This window comes from Stigmatopora argus, chromosome 8, assembly GCF_051989625.1.
Source record: "Stigmatopora argus isolate UIUO_Sarg chromosome 8, RoL_Sarg_1.0, whole genome shotgun sequence".
Lineage (NCBI taxonomy): Eukaryota > Metazoa > Chordata > Actinopteri > Syngnathiformes > Syngnathidae > Stigmatopora > Stigmatopora argus.
Window position 1 is genome coordinate 18,449,379 of NC_135394.1, and position 19,582 is coordinate 18,468,960.

The window sequence follows — 19,582 nt, forward strand, 5'->3', positions numbered from 1 at the left end:
CGAGGGATCTTGGGAAATGGCTTTCGGAGCCCTGTTACGTCACGGCTTTCCGTAGATTTCCACAAGACCTCTACGATATTCAAATAATTGGTTGATAAAAAGGAAAATAAAAATGATTATGCGTACGAAAACAACAAATGTTACCCTTGTGAGGAGAATGAATAATTGACAAATAAGTGTTGTATTGTTTATATAGTTTCTCATACAAATAAATTCATGAAAATATGTATAACTGCCTGTGCTGACTTTATTTATTTTTTCATTTTCTCAATTTTTTTTATTTTTTATTTTTTTATTTAGCTCTCTTTATTCAGTATTCATTCATTGTATGTGGTTAGTTATCTTAAGAAATGTCACTTCACCCTCCAATCTAAAGGGGGCGCTGTCCCCCCCAGAAGTCCCCGCGTCTTCCGGGCAAAACCCTCCATTTTGCGGCCTCGCTGAGCCAACATCCCTTCCGGCTTCATCGCCATTACCGACAGAAGGTACGAACTCGCTAGCTATCACCCCAAATGAAACTCGTTCTTAATCTCAGCCATCCGTGTTATAATCCTTTACAAACCGAACGTAAAACATTCCCCCGGCGTGGTATTTCACACACCTTGCATATGGTCTGGAAGACACGTTACATTATTAAATGGAGCGTGTGAACATCGATGCTAATGTATATAGCCCCGCTTTTACAGCACGTACGTTCGCAATGGCATGTGAGGCGTTGTTTAGAAATGACTATTGTACATTTTTAGCAGAGTAACAGGTGTTTCTTCTACACATTTTGTACCCGAAGCAGCTTGTTACCTGCTAATTGACGGGGTGCCAACGCGCACCTACGTACGGCTAACGAGTGGGTCTTAAGCGCTCTAATAAGATAACGCTTTTGTGCTCAATAAATGCAACATTTTCATTACTAAAATGAACATGATATTGGCTAATCGCGATTTTTCGGCTACAATGCTACGTGTAATGCCGAATTCAGATTTCAATCGCGATGAGGGATTAGAAGAACAGTGTATCAGAATGGTCACGGTTTTTAATTGCCCCATGATTAATTGATCTGGTCACCAAGGACCCCCGAAATAAGAATATCCAAAACAATATATACAGTGGGAGCCGCCTCTTGGTGTAGTGGTTCACTCGCCTGACTTAAGTGCGGGCTGACGTGGGCTCAGTTCCCACTGGTGGCTGTATGGTTGGGTGTGCGGCTGGTCGTTTGTCTCTGTGCTCTATGACTGACTGGCGACCAGTCTAGGGTGTAGTCTGTCTTTCGAGGATGGACGGTATGGAAGATGAATACAGACGCTCCCCTACTTACGAACATTCGAGTTACGAACAACGGTACATACGAACATGTCTGCAAATTGCGTTTATGTCGAAAAATGTTCGTAAGTTCGATTTTGTATTTTTTTTTCCAAGTAGTGCTTCTTTCCGCCGCTAATACCGACGACGCCTGGCGCTGAGAGCTCAGCTCACCCAGCATCTACCTTCTTCTGCCCACTTCGTTGCAATGCGGAAGTGCGTGAACGTATCTCCAGTGCGCAAAGAACCTTTTTCATTTTTATCATTAAATATCTCGTGCATCCATTATTGAATATGGTTGGTGAAAAGCGAAAGGCTTCTATTGAGGGAGGTGCAAGGAAGAGGCAAGCCATTTCATTTGAAATGAGTGGCAATAATAACGAAGCTTGATGCGCGTTGCACGGGAATACAACTTGAATCGTTCGACCGTCAGTCCCAATTATAAACATAAAGATCAAGCAGCAGGACCCAAATATTGAATGTTGCAAATCAATTGAATGATGCCATACAGTGCTACCGCATCATTTATGATGAAAAAAAGAAAACTAATCGTCATTAGATAGCTTCTTTCGGCCAGTTTCTAGTAAATCTCTCTCTCTCATGTATGTATACAGTACTGTATGTATTCTCCATTTTATTAAAAAAAAAATCAGTACAAACCAATGCGTGTTACTTATACAAGCCTTAAACATACAAATGCACTTATATAAACCTTCAATATACTTCTATAGGCCTTAAATATAAATTATAATACAAAATATAGCACTGAGCAACTTACAAACAAATTCAGTTTATGAACAATTGCTCGGAACCTAACTCGTTCGTAAGTAGGGGAGCGTCTGTATATACAGGGGGGGAAATCCAATGTAAACAAACATTCAATATCGTCTCTAAAAAGATTTTGCATTTTCTGTGAACATCTATCAACATCTGTGACGAATTTAATCATTGACGAAGATTTTATTTTTATATGAAATACTCTGTTTCAAATGTTATCCTTACAAAAAAAGAGTAACATTTTGACGTTGTCGTCTTTTGCAGACATGGCAATCCGCTACCCGATGGCCGTGGGCCTCAACAAAGGCCACCCCGTCACCAAAAACGTCTGCGCCCCCAAACACAGTCGCCGACGCGGGGTAAGTTTTCCGACCGTCCGGCACCTTCTCGGAAGCCATTTCCTCACTTTTTTTTTTTCCCCCACACTTTTCCTCGCCCGGCAGCGCCTGACCAAGCACAGCAAGTTTGTGCGCGACATGATCCGCGAGGTGTGCGGCTTCGCTCCCTACGAGAGGCGAGCCATGGAGTTGCTTAAGGTATCCAAGGACAAGAGGGCGCTCAAGTTCATCAAGAAAAGGGTAAGGAAATGCCCCATTCATGTTGTCCCCTACCCGTAGTTAGCTGGGATAGGCTCCAGCACCCCCCGCGAACTTGTAACGATAGTTTTTTTTGTTTGTTTTGTGCTTCCCCTAACTTTTTGGGCGCGTCTCGCCCTCTTAGATCGGCACCCACATCCGCGCCAAGAGAAAGCGCGAGGAGCTGAGCAACGTGCTGACCGCCATGAGGAAAGCCGCCACCAAGAAGGATTAATTTGACTCACAATAAATCTTTGACTACACTTTTTGGTCTCCTTTAAATGTTTCTCGTAGAGATTTTCAAAGTAAAATATTTCATTAAAAAGATCTGACAAATAATAAAACTATTCTTATTGATCTTGTTTTGGCATTATAATATTTCATTAAAAAGAGCTGACAAATTATAAAACAATTCTTATTGATCTTGTTTTGGCATTATAATATTTCATTAAAAAGATCTGACAAATTATAAAACAATTCTTATTGAGTGTTTTTGGCATTATTAACTTTGCATGCATTTTATTTTTTAATTTACAATTTAGTACTTGATTCAAATCTTATTCATGAGGAATTCCCTACGACTTAATGTACAGGACATGAACGTAAATTCAGACATCTAGCGGTGTCAATGGCAACTAACAAGTTAAGTTTGGCAGAAGTCCACAGAAATATCGGGCATATTGACGAAAACGATTTGATTTAGCGCTAAAAATATTCCATTATTCACTCGTTTTAAGCAAAATACGCTCCTCTCCTTTTCTTTGCTAGCGGAAGTTCGATTCCAAAAACATCCGGCGGTCGGCTAGCCTCTTATTTTCTGGGTTTCGGACTCCGCCCAACGCTTCCGCTGATTTGCTGGCTTTGTTGTCACTCTGCCTATGCTTGAAACGGATTGGTGGATTCCTCGGCTGTGATTTTTGCGGTTCGAAAAGCCCAAATTATGATTTATGTCGGTAAAATTGTCGTTGACACGTGCAGCTAACCTGAAAAGTTGACCTCGGAGCCATTCGGGGTCCTTTTTGTCGTCTCTTTGCCTGTGACTGGGCTCCAGTCACGAACTGGAAGCCTCGCATTTTATTGGCCGTTAGCAAACTAGCTAGCTAGCCGCAATGCTAAAGCGGCGGAATCACTGCTGAAGGACAGCAATGCTAACTCACTACTAAATGGGCAGTGTAGTGCTAATTCTTGATGTTGCTATTTGTCGGGGCCGCGTCACAAGCGACAAACGGGCAATTTCGTCACTTTATTTGTGTTATCGCAGTGTTGTCACCTTAGTGTCATCAAAGTTCGGGGTTTTACACGCTGGGAGGGAATGGACAAGCGGTGGGATGCCCTTTGAAATGTAAAAGAGCGCCAACAGTTGGAGACATATTTGGCAAAAAAAAAATTCTAGAGCCATTACTAGTATTATTGTTGGGCTTGTTATACAGTATAATACTGTTGGGCTTGCAGCGATGGATTGGACGCCTTTCGTCGTCAAATGCCATTTTAACATTGGAGAAAGTCAGCGCAAGTTGGCGCCACCTGCTGGTCAATAACTTGCATTGCAAAAAGAGACTTTTAGTATGTAAAATGTCGATACGTATAGACAGTTTCACCTTTTGTGTGTATCTATATACAAAGTAAGTGCTTTTTTGTATGTATAATTTCCTGCTGAAAACGTTTTTACATTGTTTTGGTGTTATATTTTTTTCATATTGTACTGCATTAGTAGGACGATTGTTAACACGCTTATTTATTTATATATTTATTCATTTATTTATTTATTAACTTACTTATTACTTATCTATTTATGTCTAAAATGCCTTTCCTATTCCTGCTTCCTCACCCTCTTGCTGCTGCGACAACGAAATTTCCCGAATACGGGATGAATAAAGTTATCCAAGTTATCCAATAATATTTCTTTGGTTTTAGTGTTTTAGGATGTAATGAGATTATTGATGGAATTTTGTAAAAAAAAATAATAATAAAAAAAAAAGAGTTCATTGTTCGAGGAGATTTCTTTCCATTAATTCCAACCAATAAATTCACCAAAAAAAATGAATGGAAACGTGTAAATATGTCCGATTTTACCAGATTTTTAGGGCGAGGGGTCAGTAAAACCTATAAATAATCCCCAACATTCATTTTGAATTCATTTTTATTTTGGAAGTTGCGTGTGTGCGGTTGCGCCGTTGCCCCTAGTGACGCGTCTCCTCCTTGCCCGGCTCCTCCCCTCATATCCATATGCCAGCCGGCTATTGGCCGCAGAGAACCCACCGCCGCCTCCTATTGGCACGGATAGCCGTCACTCATTAGCTTGAGCTATATTTAGCTGATTGCATTATCGGCTCAGGGTTAGCCTGCACCGCGGACGGAACACACGCACACATACATATATATATATATACACACACACAAATACGAAGGAATAACTATCTGGTTGGAGGTGCCTCGTTTTTTTTCGGAGGGCTCTTCGGGTCAGCGAGCGGCTGACGTCTAGCCACCGTGTATCTTGCAAGAGTGCGAGCCGAACCGAGCCGTGCATTCCTTGCTACGCGGGACGACAGCTAGCAGTGGAGACATGTCTTCAGACGAAGACAGGGCCAAGGAGATTTTGAAGGGCTTCAAACTGTATCCTTTTCTACCTTTTGGCCGTGTTCGAGTGATTAGTGAGCGGCGAATAGTGACATTTAATCGGTCGCGGGCTATTTAGCGGGCTAGCGTGATGCTAAAGCTGCTAAGCGGAGCCTCCGCGGTGCGACAAGTTGAGGTTCGGACGGCGCGACCCTGTCCGTCGCAGCTGGGTTACGTCATTTAGTAAATCCCCGATAAGAAATGCAGCTTTTTGTGTTTAGTTATCAGAAAGTATCAAAATAGATCCCCGATAATAAATGCTGCATTTTTTTGGTTTCGGTACTGCCAAGACAAGTAGCAAAACATATTCAGCAAGGTTCTCTTAGATTTGTTGTGGTTTGGTATTGGTTTTTGCAGATGCAAAATTGCAGGATTTCTATTTGGGGACTGGCAACTTAGGAAGTCAAAAGTATCGACGCTAAAATAATAATAATAAAGTTTGTTCTCAAAAGTATGGACACCCATTTCACCCTATTACAGTTTAGAGTTGTTGAACGTATTGAAGTATCAGCACTGAAATATTTTTATCCCGTCTTAGGAAAAAAATTAAAGTATTGACAGTGCAATGTTGTATTATTATTATTTCACAAATATCGATAGCCTCCGTCTTCAAATAGATTGGACGTTTACCAGAATAAACCTCTTTAAAGAGTTATAATTTGTTTTTGTTTTTTTAAATAAAAACCTCTATAATTGGACAGCCATTATCAACAATGTGCCCAAAAGTTTTTTTTTTTTCATGTAATATTGGAAGGGAATAAGCAAATGTTGACAGCAAGTGACCCAATAAAAAAATCTAGAATGGTTTCCAAACTTCTTAAACAGGAAGTGATCCAAAATCAACAGGAAGTGACCTGTTCATGCCCCAATACTACCAGGAACCCATCCAAATTGAACAGGAAGTCACCGTCGACAGGAAGAATTGCAGAAAATCAATATTTTTTGTGTTTTTCTAAGAAAAGTGCTGGAAAACAACGACCATTTTGGTTCCTGGCTTTTTTTCCCCGTGGTGAGAGCCCACCCACACGTACTTCCTGTCATCTTCAGGCGGCACTCGGTGTCACGCACAGACGTCCAAAACACAAGTAGCGTCCGTCCGGCCGGGCTGGCCCTGACGGACACACAAAAGGGCGGGATTGGCCGACGGGCAGTGTTATCGACTTTGATTTTATTATTTTGTCAGCATTTTTTTTGACTCGCGAATGCCAGACCAGGCCGTACGCTATCACCCAATGGCGATGATCACAGTTTTAAATGAACCTATACTTTATTTGAATGACCGCAGAGTCGCTTGACAGTCCAGTAATTGCGATCAGACGCCGCTTAATTCCGTCTGCCATTGACGGCGATTGACGTCCCAGCAGTTTTCAAGTTGGCAGCAGTTCATTTTCTGCTTCAAATGGATTGGGTGTCCACGGGCCGTGAACGCGTGCGTTTCAATTCACGTTACGAGCACGAACGGGGTTTTCACGGTCTGTACCAAGATGGCCGCCACCCTTAGACATTCCTATCAAAGTCAATGGGTTGACATTGAAATGAAGTCATTTTTTTCTGAACATTTCATTTGATATCTTCAAAGCGTCTCCTTTTAGTGCAATGGTTGCCGTTGGCGAGCATAGATGTCCAATCTCTTTGATGAGGGACAGTTGGCAGTGATTTTTATTTTATTTTATTTTATGTTTTTAATATGCATTAGACGTCCATCTTGGGTAGGGCAACGGTGGTTGAAAACTAAATCAAATATGACATATTTCACAAGTTCGTATTTCTTAGAATTGTATCAGTACGAATACTATTTTGAACTGAACTTAGGAAGTAGCGCCTGATCAAATTAAAACTGCAGGAGGAATAGCTAGCATTGATTAGCTGCGTCCTGGATGTAATGAGGCGTTTCCACCCGGCGGCTAGCTAAAGTGCTGAGTCGCCAGGTTGGGCTAATCCGTAACAGCTAAAGCCGAGCTCCTGCGCTAAAGAAACAGAAATAAAGACTCATTTGGTTGTCGGCCGATGGTCCTAACGGAGATGGCGGCGCCACCGTCGGGCAGACTGGCTAACGATGGCCCGCCGGGGGCTCGTTAACCTGCGCTCTGGGGAGGCGACGGCGCCGCTGTCGTGCTAGGATGTCCACCTCGGGGATAAGCTTGTATTTGCCAAACAGGAAAGTAACGTAATGCTCGCTTACTATATTTATTTTTAGCACCAAATAATAATAAAAAGATGCTAGTTGTTTGTTTCTTTTGACCAAAGCTTGATATGGGTCAAATCATTCCTTCCTTTTCCCAATTGCTTATCCTTACAAGCGTCCCAGGGGGTGCTGGAGCCTATCCCAGCTAACGCGGGACACCCTGAACCGGTGGCCGACCAATCGCAGGGCACGAGGAGACAAAGGACAACCAATCCTAGCCAGGGTTAGCCAATTTACAGCGTTCGACCAGCTAGCCTAGCATCCATGCAAGCTCAGTGAGAATATGCCCAAGTCCACACAATAAGTACCGACCTAGAATTGAACCCACGGCCCCAAAACTGCGAGCCACCTGGCTCTAACCAATACAAACAAATTAGACTTTAAAATTAAAATGAGTTTGTCTAAGCCTGCATCTAATACTCAAGTGCTACTTTTTTGTTGTTGTTGTTGTTGTTGTCGACGACATTAACGTTGATGGAAATGTGTCCGGGTGGCGGCCATCTTGGTAGGGGCCGGGGAAACGGTGAATTGAGGTCCAATTGGCCTTGACTTGCCGCGGCGTCAGAAACTGGATGAACCTCCGGGACGCCGAGACAGGCAAAGTTCTGTGGCAGGGGACCGAGGACCTGTCCGTGCCCGGCGTGGAGCACGAAGGTGAGTCGGGCCGGGCAGGAAGGAAGCTCCGCCCACTGACTCTTGTTTTTTTTTTTGGTTTGTTCTTTCTCCAGCTCGCGTTCCCAAGAAGATCCTCAAGTGCAAGGCCGTCTCCAGGGAGCTCAACTTTTCCTCCTCGGAGAAGCTGGAGAAATTCCGACTGGAGCAGAAGGTCTACTTCAAGGGCCAATGTCTAGAAGGTGGGCCGTCTTCCCAACCGACCGCTCAATCGTAATATGACATAAACACATTGAAATAAACACAGAGTTGAAGCCACGGGGGGTTGGGGGGTTGGGCAAGAGAAGCACCTGACGCCGATCCACTGATTGCACTTGTAGGACACTAGTTGCGTGGAAAGCTTTGCTCTTTATGAAAAGCTACATTTTGTGGTATACAGTGGTGGTGGTACCTTGAGATACCAGCTTCATTGGTTCTGGGACTGAGCTCGTATGTCGATATTCTCGTCACTCGAGCCAACGTTTCCCATTGAAATGAACTCAAAACAAATTCATTGGTTCCAACCCTCTGAAAAAAACGTGTGCGGTCGATTGGTCGCCCGGACCGCGACAACAGGCGACCAAAAGACGGGCGACCAAAAGACGGGCGACCAAAAGACGGGCGACCAATAGACGGGCGACAAAACAAGGTAAAACAAGACGGTGTACGCATGAATAAAAGGCAACAATGGCCATGAGCCGTTTCACTGAGCCGACGTGTGAGTGTAGAAAAGTTTGTATGTACATGCGTTGCTGTCCCTTTAAGAAGCTCCGTCAGTCAGTCAGGGTCCTAACAAGTTCTCCAACAAAAAACAATCAAAGTCCGGGAAATGTGGAGCTTTTCTTTAGCCTAATAATGACTAGGGCATTAAGTATGACTAAATAGTCATCGGCAGTTTGTATTTAGGGAATTTGAGCAACCATTTCAATGGTAATTATCACTTACCTTCCGGGCGACCAAAAGACCGGCGACCAATCGACCGTGTACCGAAAAAACACCAAAAAGAGGATATTGAATGGGAAAAAAAAGTTTTATTTCTTCTATTTCAACATCTATTAATAAAGTAACACATAACTAGTGGTTTAATATGACTAAAATGTGTTTAATAGTACTAAAAATGATATGGATTTCGAAGGGGGGAGTTCGAGGGGGGGGCAAAAAACAGTGAAAACAATACAAGGCTCCACACAGTGCTGGTAGATATTTGTTATACACGAAAGAGATGCGGCCAAAAAGACAGTGCGCTAAAATGATAAACAGCCTCTCGTGTCTTGGCCACCTGGCTTTCTTGTATCTCCAAATTTGTCTGGTATCTAGAGATCATGATTTGCTGGAAATTTTACTCGTACAGTGGTACCTCGACATACGATCGTAATCCGTTCCCAGACTGAGATGGTATGACGAGATTCTCGTCACTTGAGCGGACGTTTTCCATTGAAATGAATGGAAAACAAATGAATTGGTTCCAGCCCTCCCTCTGAAAAAACACCAAAAACAGGATATTGGATGGGAAAACATGTTTGATTTCTTCTCATTCGCCAACTATTAACAAAGTAACACATAACTAGTGGTTTAATAGTGATAAAATGTGTTTAATCTAACTAAAATCGGGCATATTTTGCCGACGGGAGACAGAGACGTTTGGGGGCGTGGGGGGGTGGGGTTCGTTTTTTTCTCCACGACAACGCACTCGTAAACAGAACAAACACTTAAATTAACTTGGATTAATATATACAGACACTCAAACATACGTTTAATGTAACTTTACAAAAAAATGAATTCTAATTTTGTTGTAATCTTTTGTTACCCTCGTTCTGGCCGGGTTGGCGGTTTGCCACGCCTCCACCCACCCTCGCGTTCGCTATCGATGGACTGTTTGCTGTTGTACTACGTATTCCCTTCAAAATATTCCCAAAATGATTCACACAAATGCCCTCACAATAGGATAACGCACGACGACCACTTGCCAACGAGAAATAGTCTTGAAAGAACGATCGCGGGAGCTTCTTTCCTAAGAAAGAATAACAGGAAATGACATAGCTGAGCTTCCCACGTATTGATTGTGGGTAATGAAGTTTTATTCTGAGAAAGGTTGCCATTGCCTATCGGTCGGTGTTGTGTGCACGAGTATACTTCATTACCCAGAAAGCCCTCTTTTTGCATGCGCGTTGTGCGTTTCCTGGTCCTAGGAGGAACTCGTCTGAATTATTTCGTTCCGTGCTCGTAGATATTGTTATACACGAAAGATATGCAAAAAAAGACCTGGCTTGGTCGCATCACAAAATTTTGATCGCATGACGGGCGAATTATCCGATCGAAATGTCCGCCGTAAGACGAGAATTTTGTATGACGAGCGGTCGTATGACGAGGTACCACTGTATCTCGAAATGCTGGTATGTCGGGGTGGTCGTATGTCGAGGTACTTTCTTTTGAAGTGTCTCCATCACGACCGGCCAATCCGTTTGGGCGTCCCATCCTCGTTAACGAGTGTCCCGTTTTTTTTTTGGCGCAGAGTGGTTCTTCGAGTTCGGCTTCGTCATCCCCAACTCCACCAACACGTGGCAGTCCCTCATCGAAGCGGCGCCCGAATCCCAGATGATGCCCGCCAACGTTTTGACGTGAGTGAGCCGACGAGCGCCGCCATTTTGGAACAGGCGTCTATTACGAGTGAGCAAATCAAAGGGCCTTTTTTTTTCCTTTTGGGGGTCCGACGAACAGCGGCAACGTGATCATCGAGACCAAGTTCTACGACGACGAGTTGCACGTGAGCACGTCGCGGGTTCGCCTCTTCTACGTGTGACCCCGGCCGAGGATGTCGCCCCCATTTTTGTGACTGCGCGCTGATCCCGGGTCAGCCGGACGCTCCTTTTTGTGCTTGAAACCGACCGACCGACCGACAAGATGAAGCTGATCGTCGGCTCGGTTTGTCTCGCATTCACTCAGGAACCGGTGGCTTTGGCGCCCCCTGGTGGACCGGGAACGGCACTACGCCTCCATCCAGGCTGCTTTCGCCTGCCTTTTTTTTTTTTGCTCCCGTTTGTTCGTTCATTCGCCCTTTTCGAATATTCGCTCTTACCACCGAGAAAAGTCCCCGTTGGCACATTACAAAGATGATGTTGATGAAATAATCTTTTTATGGCTTCATTTTAACGTCAACGCTAAAACACCGCTACCAAAAATGGCCTCGATGCGGCCATGTTGGTGGGGGCAACGGAAGGCCTTTTCTAGCTTCTGCCGTCAATTGAGATGATCTTATCTCTAACAGACGTCCAATCCTCTTGCAGCGGGGAGGTTGGCAGCAAATGAACATTCGGCCAATCCTCCCGCTTCAATGGATTGGACGTCTAGCGCTGTCAAAGGTCGTCGTTAATTAAATAGCAGATAGGGGTTATGACTTCATTTCAATGTCGATACTTTGACCTCGCCCCTACCAACATGGCCGCCTGAGCCAATACCTAATGTGGGGGCATATTAAGGTGTCTTTTCAAGTTTATCCCTTGTTAGACGTCCAATCTATCTCCAGGAGGGATGGCAGCGGACAGACACGCGTTCATTCGCTGCCGTCCCTCCCGATTGGACGTCTAGTGTAGCCAATGGCATGATTGGATTCCCGCACAATTTCTTCCAAAAAAACGGGTTCACTTGTAAATAAGAAGAAACCTTATTTTTAATGTGTATTTTTTTCCCCTCTTTGGCTGCCATGGCTGCCAGCCCTTCCCGGTCCATACGGATTGGACGTCAATCGCCGTGAGTGCAAGCGAAGGAGTTTAAAAACCCAAATGAGCGGAATTGCCATCGCCGTGACGACGGACGGAAGCGCTCTGGCCCCTTGCGTAGTACATATTGTCTTCCTGGCTTGGCGTTTTTCCTTTTTTTTGTTTTTGTTTTTGTTTATCTTAGCCGCTAGCTAGCGCAAGCTTGTAAAATAGACTCGTGTTTTAATAAGACCGAACTTGTGGATTAAACCCATGTTATTGTAATACTTGTTTGAGCGTTGTCTCGTTCTTAAATTCAATATATATATATATATATATATATATATATATATATATATATATATATATATATATATATATATATATATATATATATATATATATATATATATATATATATATATATATATATATATATATATATATATATATATATAGAAAAAATACAAGCAAACTTGGGAAAATTGTAAACGAACATCCTTGAAAAACTGTTCTACTAAGAAATAACACAACAAAAATATCAATTAAATATAAATATATTATTTGGTGAGGATATTCAATGTAATATATTCCTGTCCTTTATGAATCAATGAAAATGTTTAAATGTACATTTTTGGTATTTTATCTTTGAATGTTTTTATATTTTTTACATTAGAATTTTCTCATTTTTAGCATTTGTAGTTTTCAACGTTAGTGTTAGTTTCAACAATAGTGTTTATGTACTTCATGTCCAGCACCGTCAATGGCATCTTTATTAGTTAAGTGAGCGTCGTCGAAACCACGTAGCAGAAATGAATACGCCTGACTAATTACTATAGCGTTAAAATATAATGTTTTGCGTAATTCATCCACAAATGTAGCCCTCAACGTAACGCTAATGTATATTTGGCTGTTGAGAAAATGGCGCTGAACGCTATCGAACTCCATTTCCCAGCAGCCTTTGCGAGCCAGGGCCAAGTGTCGACCTTGTGTCTCTTTTTCTCGGTGTAACGGCGTGACGTGAGGCAGCATGGCTAACAAGGAGCCTAGTGTAAGTCAGAGTCTTTGAACCTTTTTTTGTCGTCTGTGGAGAAATGTTGCGTCGCTTTGCTCCGTCCTTTACGTTGGCGTCAAAGGCGCCATCTCGGCGCTAATGTCACAAACGTGGCGTTCGTTGAAAAGCTCCTCTTATAACACGCAAGCTAGCTAGCTAGCCGGCTCGGCTTAGTATGTATAGGCGCATCCAAGCTAGCTAGCGCTTGAATGCGGCTATACTACGCATGCTAGTTAGCATGTGGCTATGCTAAGCTCCGCGATGCAGAACTTTGTCAGGGCTTCTAATCAAGGTCACGTCGTTGTTATTCATTCATCAATTTTCTTATAGCCTTAATACGTCATTTCAGCCTACACATTTAACAGTATTTAACCGAGTCGTCTTTTTATTGCTCTTGTGTCCTCACGTCTCCCGCTTTTAAAACTTCATTACATTCGTTGGACATTTTTATACCGTACTCAAATGAAAAACAACTCATTTTGAACCAATGTGCTGTGTATGACACTGTCAATGGCAGCCAATTAACAACGTCCATTTTGGATTTTGTAGGAACAACCAATCGAAGCTCATTTTCGACACCTCTCCAATCATGTATAATGTTTATAGCCTCCATTTATATTCTCATCCCAAATAAACACTGAATGTCATAATTGAGTATTTCTTTTAATTATAATATCTGCATTGCTTATCCTCACGGGGTCGCTCCCATTAATTTATATTTATATATATATATATATAATTTTGGTAGAAAAAAACAATTTAGTGCTTTTTATGCGCTAATAATGAAAATGGCGCTATTTGAACGCGAGCTGACGGCCGAGTTTTTCCCCACCAGCGATTGGTCCAGAGCCTCCGGGACATGATGGGTCGCATGGCGGGCTCGTCGGGCGGCCGGGGCGCCGGACTCGGGGTCAAACTGCTGCTCGGGGCGGGCGCCTTGGCCTACGGCGTCAAAGAAGCCACCTACACCGGTACGTAACTCACCCGTGTCATCCGCTAGATTTTTGGTTTCAAAGCTCCATCTCATATTAACCTTTTGCGCAGTGGAGGGCGGACACCGAGCGGTGGTGTTCAACCGGGTCGGCGGCATGCAGATGGACACGGTGCTGGCCGAGGGCCTCCATTTCAGGTGGGCGTCGTCCTTTGAGCGCCGCCGCCGTCTCCACCGCCACTGATCTCCCGTCCGTCCTCAGGATCCCCTGGTTCCAGTACCCCATCATCTACGACATCCGAGCCAAGCCGCGCAAAATCTCCTCGCTGACGGGTAGCAAAGGTAGGCGGGCAGGCGGGCGCGGGAGGCTGAACGCGGATCGCGTGTGAAAGCGGCGCCACTGACCACGGGCGCTCCCCGTCAGACCTGCAGATGGTGAACATCGCGGTGCGGGTCCTGTCGCGGCCCATGGCGTCCAACCTGCCCCTCATGTACCAGCGGCTGGGCAAGGACTACGACGAGCGGGTGCTGCCGTCCATCGTCAACGAGGTCCTCAAGTCGGTGGTGGCCAAGTTTAACGCCTCGCAGCTCATCACGCAGAGAGCGCAGGTTCGGGAAGGGCCCGTGGCCGCCGTCCGTCTCCGCCACCCGGCCCTCCTCCCGCGACCGTGGCCTCCCTCCACCAGGTGTCGCTGTTGGTCCGCCGGGAGCTCTACGACCGCGCCAAAGACTTCAACATCATCCTGGACGACGTGTCCATCACGGAGCTGAGCTTCAGTAGCCAGTACACGGCCGCCGTGGAGGCCAAGCAAGTCGGTACGCCGCTTTGCATTTCTTACACGGGGGTACTCGGATGATTCGCCGATGGTCGTTTGACAGACGGACGGGTCGCCGAATGGACGTTCCGCCGAACATGATATTTTAATGATTAAATACAAATATTGGTATTTGTATTTAATCATTAAACGCTGTTTTCGGCTGGATTTGACCGAATTTGAGAGCATTTTGAGCCGTTTGGCGAATGGACGTATATAGACGTTTTTTTGCCTCCATCGTGACATTTTACCGAGGAATTCACTTCCCTGGGCTCGGTTCTAAAGTCCAAAGAGCTCCAGTATTTGTATTGAATCGTTAAATGCTGTTTTCGGCTGGATTTGACCCGATGGCTGTCATTTTACGGCTCGGTTCTGCTACATCTGCCCGCCCAAGAGTGCTTATTCCCGGCCTGACATTGACGGTAGACTCCTAAATTGAGAGTGATGAGCGGCAAAGGGAAATGAGTCATTGATTTTTACTATCATTTGGACAACGCCGGCGGCGGGCCGGATTAAAAATCCTAGCGGGCCGTATATGGTCCGCGGGCCGAGGTTGAAAAACTTGTGCACACACACGATCCAGGGGCGGGGCGAGCGCGCGAATCCCGTTTCGGCGAAACCTCCGTTCGGCCGTCGGCGAAAGGTCTTTAGGCGAATCATCCGGTCACGTTACACAGGGAACGGCTTCATCTTTCTTGATCATCCAGTTATTTACGGCTGCCGTTACCAAAACAAATCCCTAACGTTAGGCCTATTTTTGTTTGCTTTTAGCTCAACAAGAAGCCCAGAGGGCCCAGTTCTACGTGGAGAAAGCCAAGCAAGACCAGAGGCAGAAGATCATCCAGGCCGAAGGAGAAGCCGAGGCCGCCAAGTTGGTAAACAAACGCCTTGGCGTCTTATTTCTCCTATTGGTCGGAAGCCCCACCCCCTTTTTTGAAACAATGTGGATCCCGCCTTGTGTTTGAGCTGGGACAAGCCGTGACCAAGAACCCGGGTTACCTGAAGCTCCGCCGCATCCGAGCCGCCCAGACCATCGCCAAGACGGTCAGTCAGTCTTTGCTCGCCTGTCGCCATTTTTTTTTTGCTGTCGTGGTTGGCCCCGATAGTGACAATAGGCCCTCCATCCACCAGGTGTCCACGTCACAGAACAAAGTCTACCTGAACGCCGACAATTTGGTCCTCAACTTGCAGAACCAGCCCTTGTTCGACAAGTAAGCTCCACGCCGTTTTGTTTCTCGGGCCCAGACTAGACGTTGGCGCTCTTGCGATGAATTAGCTGCCGTTGAATCCAATACCTTCGGATTGGACGTCTAGCACCGTCGATGGTAGCCATTGGGGTGCCCTATGAATGGTTTAAAAAATATCGATATAGCTCATAATTCATCTGCTAAAGGTCGGGAACTTTTTTGACAGAGAGAGCTATGAACAAGTCATACTTTAAAACAGGGGTAGGGGGAACCTATGGCTCGGGAGCCACATGTGGCTCTTTTGATGGGTGCATCTGGCTCTTTGCTAACCTGTGAGCTAAAATATGGAAATGGATGGTGACAGAACTGAGATACTATTACATCTCCTCTCATTGATTAGCAACAGCATAAGAATCTTTTAAAAAATACGCATTTTTTTCCACTTTAAAAGTGGTGAAATTACAACAACAACAAAATGAAAAGGCACTCATCTACCTGTATGTATTTTGACTTGTCAATTGGTAGTATGGCTCACAAGGAATAACATTGGAAAATATGAATTGTTTGTGGCTCTCTTGGTCAAAAAGGTTCCCGACCCCTGCTTTAAAAGGTTATTCCTTTAAAGCCATACTCAGAATTTCAAAGTAAACATACATTTGATTCATTTCACCACTTTGAAAGTAGAAAAAGTCTCCTATTGGTGCGTTCTGGAATCAACTCTCGTTGACGCTTTCCATATTTTTAGCTCGGGGGTTAGCGCAGAGCCATATGCACCCATCGAAATAGCCACATATGGCTCGTGAGCCATAGTTTCCCCCTCGCTAAAGGGTTAAAGACAAGAAGAAAGGAGCTCACAGGATGCGCATCCAACTTTTGGCCACTAGGTGGTGCCAAAGATATTCACCCTAAACAGTGATGGGAACATTTAGCCAAGTGGATTAGCTTTTCATTTGGATATTGAAGTCCAAATCATATGCTTGTGTAGGCTGATTTACTGGTTTTTCTGGTTTATTTTTCTAAACGTTTGTCCCCAATTGGTCTTTTTTTCCAGTTTGGCAGGCCTGAAAAAGTGATCAAGATGGGAAGAAATATTTCTTTGTTTTTTTTTGGTTTGTTTTTTCTTTGTTTAGTCATTTTTTTCTACGAATGAAGTCATTCGCCGTCCACCTTGGACGTCCCGCGATCAACTCGTTTGGGCCAAAGACGATCGAACGTCTGTCATCGGCTCGATAAATGAAGACGGGCCACGTGGTGGAATTTCCGGGATGAGACTCGCTGGTTAACTTGTGCGTCAATAGAGTAAACGTTCCAAAAAAAAAAGGCGGCAAACTATTGTTGTTGTTTTTTTTTTTTAACCATCACAAGTTATGAGCTTTACCTATATGAGGGCGAAAAATATATTGCAACTTCTGTTCAATGGAACCTCACCATGGTAATAAAATAGTTCCGATTTCACATCATTGAGTTACACAAGATGATGTTTTAAGCTTGAATTTTATTTGGATGAATCCAGAAGCCTGTCTGCCTTCTCCAAAGGGCAGAGTTTAGGGAAGCATCATCTGCGAGGAAGATCGCCTGATGCGTGCAAAGAAAAAAGCGTAAGTTATCATGTATATTGTATAGAGACTGGCCATGCAATAGATAGGCATAGGTGGTTCCTTTTTTGGAACTAGTTTTACCTTGGGTAAAGGGTTCAAATCCCAGTTGGTAATCATTTTTCCCCTTCAATAAAAACAACCATGTCTAGTCAAGACTTTCCAAAAATAACAAAGTGAAGTGTGGCCACTTCATGGTGCAGAGGTTTGTTCACCTGACAGCCATGTGGGCAGTTGTGGTTCAAATCCCAGTTGGAGATTATATTTTTCCCTTAAATAGAAACAACCTTGTGTAGTCAAGACTTTACAATAATGACAAAGTGAAGTGTGCCCACTTCATGGTGTAAACAAAAACGACATAGTATAGTAAGGCTTTTTTTTCTTAAAATACGACATAGTATATAGTAAGGCTTTTTAATTTGTAAAAAATGACCATGTATAGTAAGGCTTTTTATTTTTTTTAAATGACCATGCAAAGTAAGGCTTTTTATATTTAAAAAAAAAAAAAAAAAAACGAACACACTCTTTTACAGCATCAAGACTACAAAAATGGCGACTATAGTACGTCATCTTCCAAACATGGTCATTGAGTCGGGAGGACAAATCACCTCCTATGGGCGTGGTTACACCCATTGGTGACGCAGGTGCGTAAATTATGCACATGCGCAGCATCGCGCCCTTTGGGCACAGCCATTTCCATGCTGTCGGTCGAACGACTAGCACCCAAACGAGGTAAGCCCTAGACTAGAGCAATTTACTGGCCTATGTGCATTTTTAACACCCTACCGGGAGATTTTTTTTAGGAATCAATTGAGCCAAAACGCCAACAAATCTGTTAGTTTATTGCCAGGTCGAACACACCGTCGACATTTGAAGTATGGGCTCCTTGGCATGTCACTAGCTAGCTTAGCATTAGCCTCACGACATTTGACTTCAAAAGTATTTTGTCCGTATTCTCTCCATTATTGAGTCGTGGGGGAAGACTTCATTTGATCAAACAAAGCCGAGATATCAACGGTCAGTTTGCCAGGTGAAGGTGTGTTGAATGTAATGATAGTTTTCACTGCGATTGCTAAACGCCCTTTTCCAATTTGTAATTCTGTTTTAAACAAAAATCATTGATACCAAAAGGGTTAAGCCGACTTTCTCCTAGTTTTTAAACATCAGTCTGTATATTGAATCGCTTTGTGTGGAAAGGGGAAATTAGCACCGAGCACACACTAACTTATTTTCATTCTTTATCTTGATCATTTACTTGAAGATTTCTCTTTCCTGTAATAATTGTTTGCACTTCCCAAATAACTTGGTTCAATCAAGATGAAGCTGTTCCCGTGTGTCCAGAACCATGCACACCCTTGAGGGGAGAGGAGACTGGGCCAAGGTATCAAGGTAATACTAATTACCCCCCCCCCCCCCCCCAAAAAAAAACCACCTAAACACATCTGTTGAATCTCCAGTCTCTGTATATGATAACTTTTGCTCTATTTTCTTGCATGCACCAGGTCCATGGTGATGTCCAGAGCCTGGAGGACCAGGTGATCTTCCCAGGTTGCCCACTTGAAGATGATGCATCGTCTCTGAATTCTGCTCTGAGGTTAATACCGTATTTTCACGCCTATTTGGCGCATCGTTTCTTACGCCGCAGTGTCAGTAACGAGTGCTATTTCTGTATTTTAGACACACAAAGCACGCACTATTTCGTCAAGACGCATATGTATTTCATATGGATTAAAATCGAAATGCGATTGCGCTGGCTACCGGAAGCAGCTTATTTCCGGGTTCTATTGTAATGTATCCAAGTCAAAACATTCCAATCTCACATTATTTTATTGACTAAAGTTGCAATTTACTAACCCCCCTCTTATTTTATAGGTGATGTCCCGATTCCTAAGGTGAGGAGGATTTCTTTTTTTTTTTTTTTTCAATCAGAAATTTCAATAAAAGAGATTTGAGTGTCATTTGTCTTTGTTAAAACACTTGGCGAAAAAAGACCCAAGACCCTCAATGGTCTTTTTTTTTTTCCTTTTAATTTTTGGTGTTTATGTACTAACTTTTATAATTTGAAAAAAAAAAAAACGTGTTTTTTTTTAGTCTACAGAGGGACACGAGCTACAACAATGTGATCCTAAGTGTGAAAATGTATTTCTTTGAATAAAAATTCTAAAATGTCATGTTGCTTGCATTCTTTGCTAATTTTATGAAGAA

The 19,582-nt window shown here is 43.7% G+C and overlaps 3 protein-coding genes and 1 long non-coding RNA gene across 4 annotated transcripts; all 4 read left to right on the plus strand.

Annotated features, from left to right (window-relative positions):
* The first annotated feature begins 358 nt into the window (after window positions 1-358).
* On the plus strand, window positions 359-2,911 carry LOC144078402 (large ribosomal subunit protein eL36). Its single transcript, XM_077606437.1, has 4 exons — window positions 359-485; window positions 2,338-2,432; window positions 2,517-2,651; window positions 2,794-2,911. Exons 2-4 carry the CDS (start codon window positions 2,340-2,342, stop codon window positions 2,881-2,883), a joined length of 318 nt encoding a protein of 105 aa, XP_077462563.1. The 5' UTR covers window positions 359-485; window positions 2,338-2,339; the 3' UTR covers window positions 2,884-2,911.
* Window positions 2,912-4,979: 2,068 nt separating this feature from the next.
* Window positions 4,980-12,080, plus strand: LOC144079329 (retinal rod rhodopsin-sensitive cGMP 3',5'-cyclic phosphodiesterase subunit delta). Its single transcript, XM_077608011.1, has 5 exons — window positions 4,980-5,261; window positions 8,015-8,103; window positions 8,178-8,303; window positions 10,613-10,718; window positions 10,819-12,080. The coding sequence occupies exons 1-5, from the start codon at window positions 5,212-5,214 to the stop codon at window positions 10,898-10,900; spliced, it is 453 nt and encodes a 150-aa protein (XP_077464137.1). The 5' UTR covers window positions 4,980-5,211; the 3' UTR covers window positions 10,901-12,080.
* A 682-nt stretch (window positions 12,081-12,762) lies between these two features.
* LOC144079334 (prohibitin-2-like) lies at window positions 12,763-17,255 on the plus strand. Its single transcript, XM_077608022.1, has 10 exons — window positions 12,763-12,846; window positions 13,685-13,820; window positions 13,894-13,978; window positions 14,043-14,122; window positions 14,205-14,389; window positions 14,467-14,596; window positions 15,367-15,470; window positions 15,562-15,639; window positions 15,727-15,806; window positions 16,834-17,255. The coding sequence occupies exons 1-10, from the start codon at window positions 12,826-12,828 to the stop codon at window positions 16,853-16,855; spliced, it is 921 nt and encodes a 306-aa protein (XP_077464148.1). The 5' UTR covers window positions 12,763-12,825; the 3' UTR covers window positions 16,856-17,255.
* Window positions 17,256-17,925: 670 nt separating this feature from the next.
* On the plus strand, window positions 17,926-19,548 carry LOC144079463 (uncharacterized). Its single transcript, XR_013301541.1, has 5 exons — window positions 17,926-18,109; window positions 18,695-18,766; window positions 18,880-18,971; window positions 19,055-19,163; window positions 19,250-19,548. It is a non-coding gene; the product is annotated as an uncharacterized LOC144079463 (long non-coding RNA).
* Window positions 19,549-19,582: the final 34 nt, after the last annotated feature.

Excerpts from the sequence above, each read along its gene's own strand:
- LOC144079334 (XM_077608022.1), top strand. The coding sequence starts at position 12,826 with ATGGCTAACAAGGAGCCTAGT. Across the intron at positions 15,471-15,561 it reads AAGCCGAGGCCGCCAAGTTG|CTGGGACAAGCCGTGACCAA; the intron begins GTAAACAAACGC and ends CTTGTGTTTGAG. Across the intron at positions 15,807-16,833 it reads AACCAGCCCTTGTTCGACAA|TTTGGCAGGCCTGAAAAAGT; the intron begins GTAAGCTCCACG and ends CTTTTTTTCCAG.
- LOC144079329 (XM_077608011.1), top strand. The coding sequence starts at position 5,212 with ATGTCTTCAGACGAAGACAGGGCCAAGGAGATTTTGAAGGGCTTCAAA. Across the intron at positions 8,104-8,177 it reads GCCCGGCGTGGAGCACGAAG|CTCGCGTTCCCAAGAAGATC; the intron begins GTGAGTCGGGCC and ends TTCTTTCTCCAG. Across the intron at positions 8,304-10,612 it reads CAAGGGCCAATGTCTAGAAG|AGTGGTTCTTCGAGTTCGGC; the intron begins GTGGGCCGTCTT and ends TTTTTGGCGCAG.
- LOC144078402 (XM_077606437.1), top strand. The coding sequence starts at position 2,340 with ATGGCAATCCGCTACCCGATGGCCGTGGGCCTCAACAAAGGCCACCCC. Across the intron at positions 2,433-2,516 it reads AACACAGTCGCCGACGCGGG|CGCCTGACCAAGCACAGCAA; the intron begins GTAAGTTTTCCG and ends CTCGCCCGGCAG. Across the intron at positions 2,652-2,793 it reads TCAAGTTCATCAAGAAAAGG|ATCGGCACCCACATCCGCGC; the intron begins GTAAGGAAATGC and ends TCGCCCTCTTAG.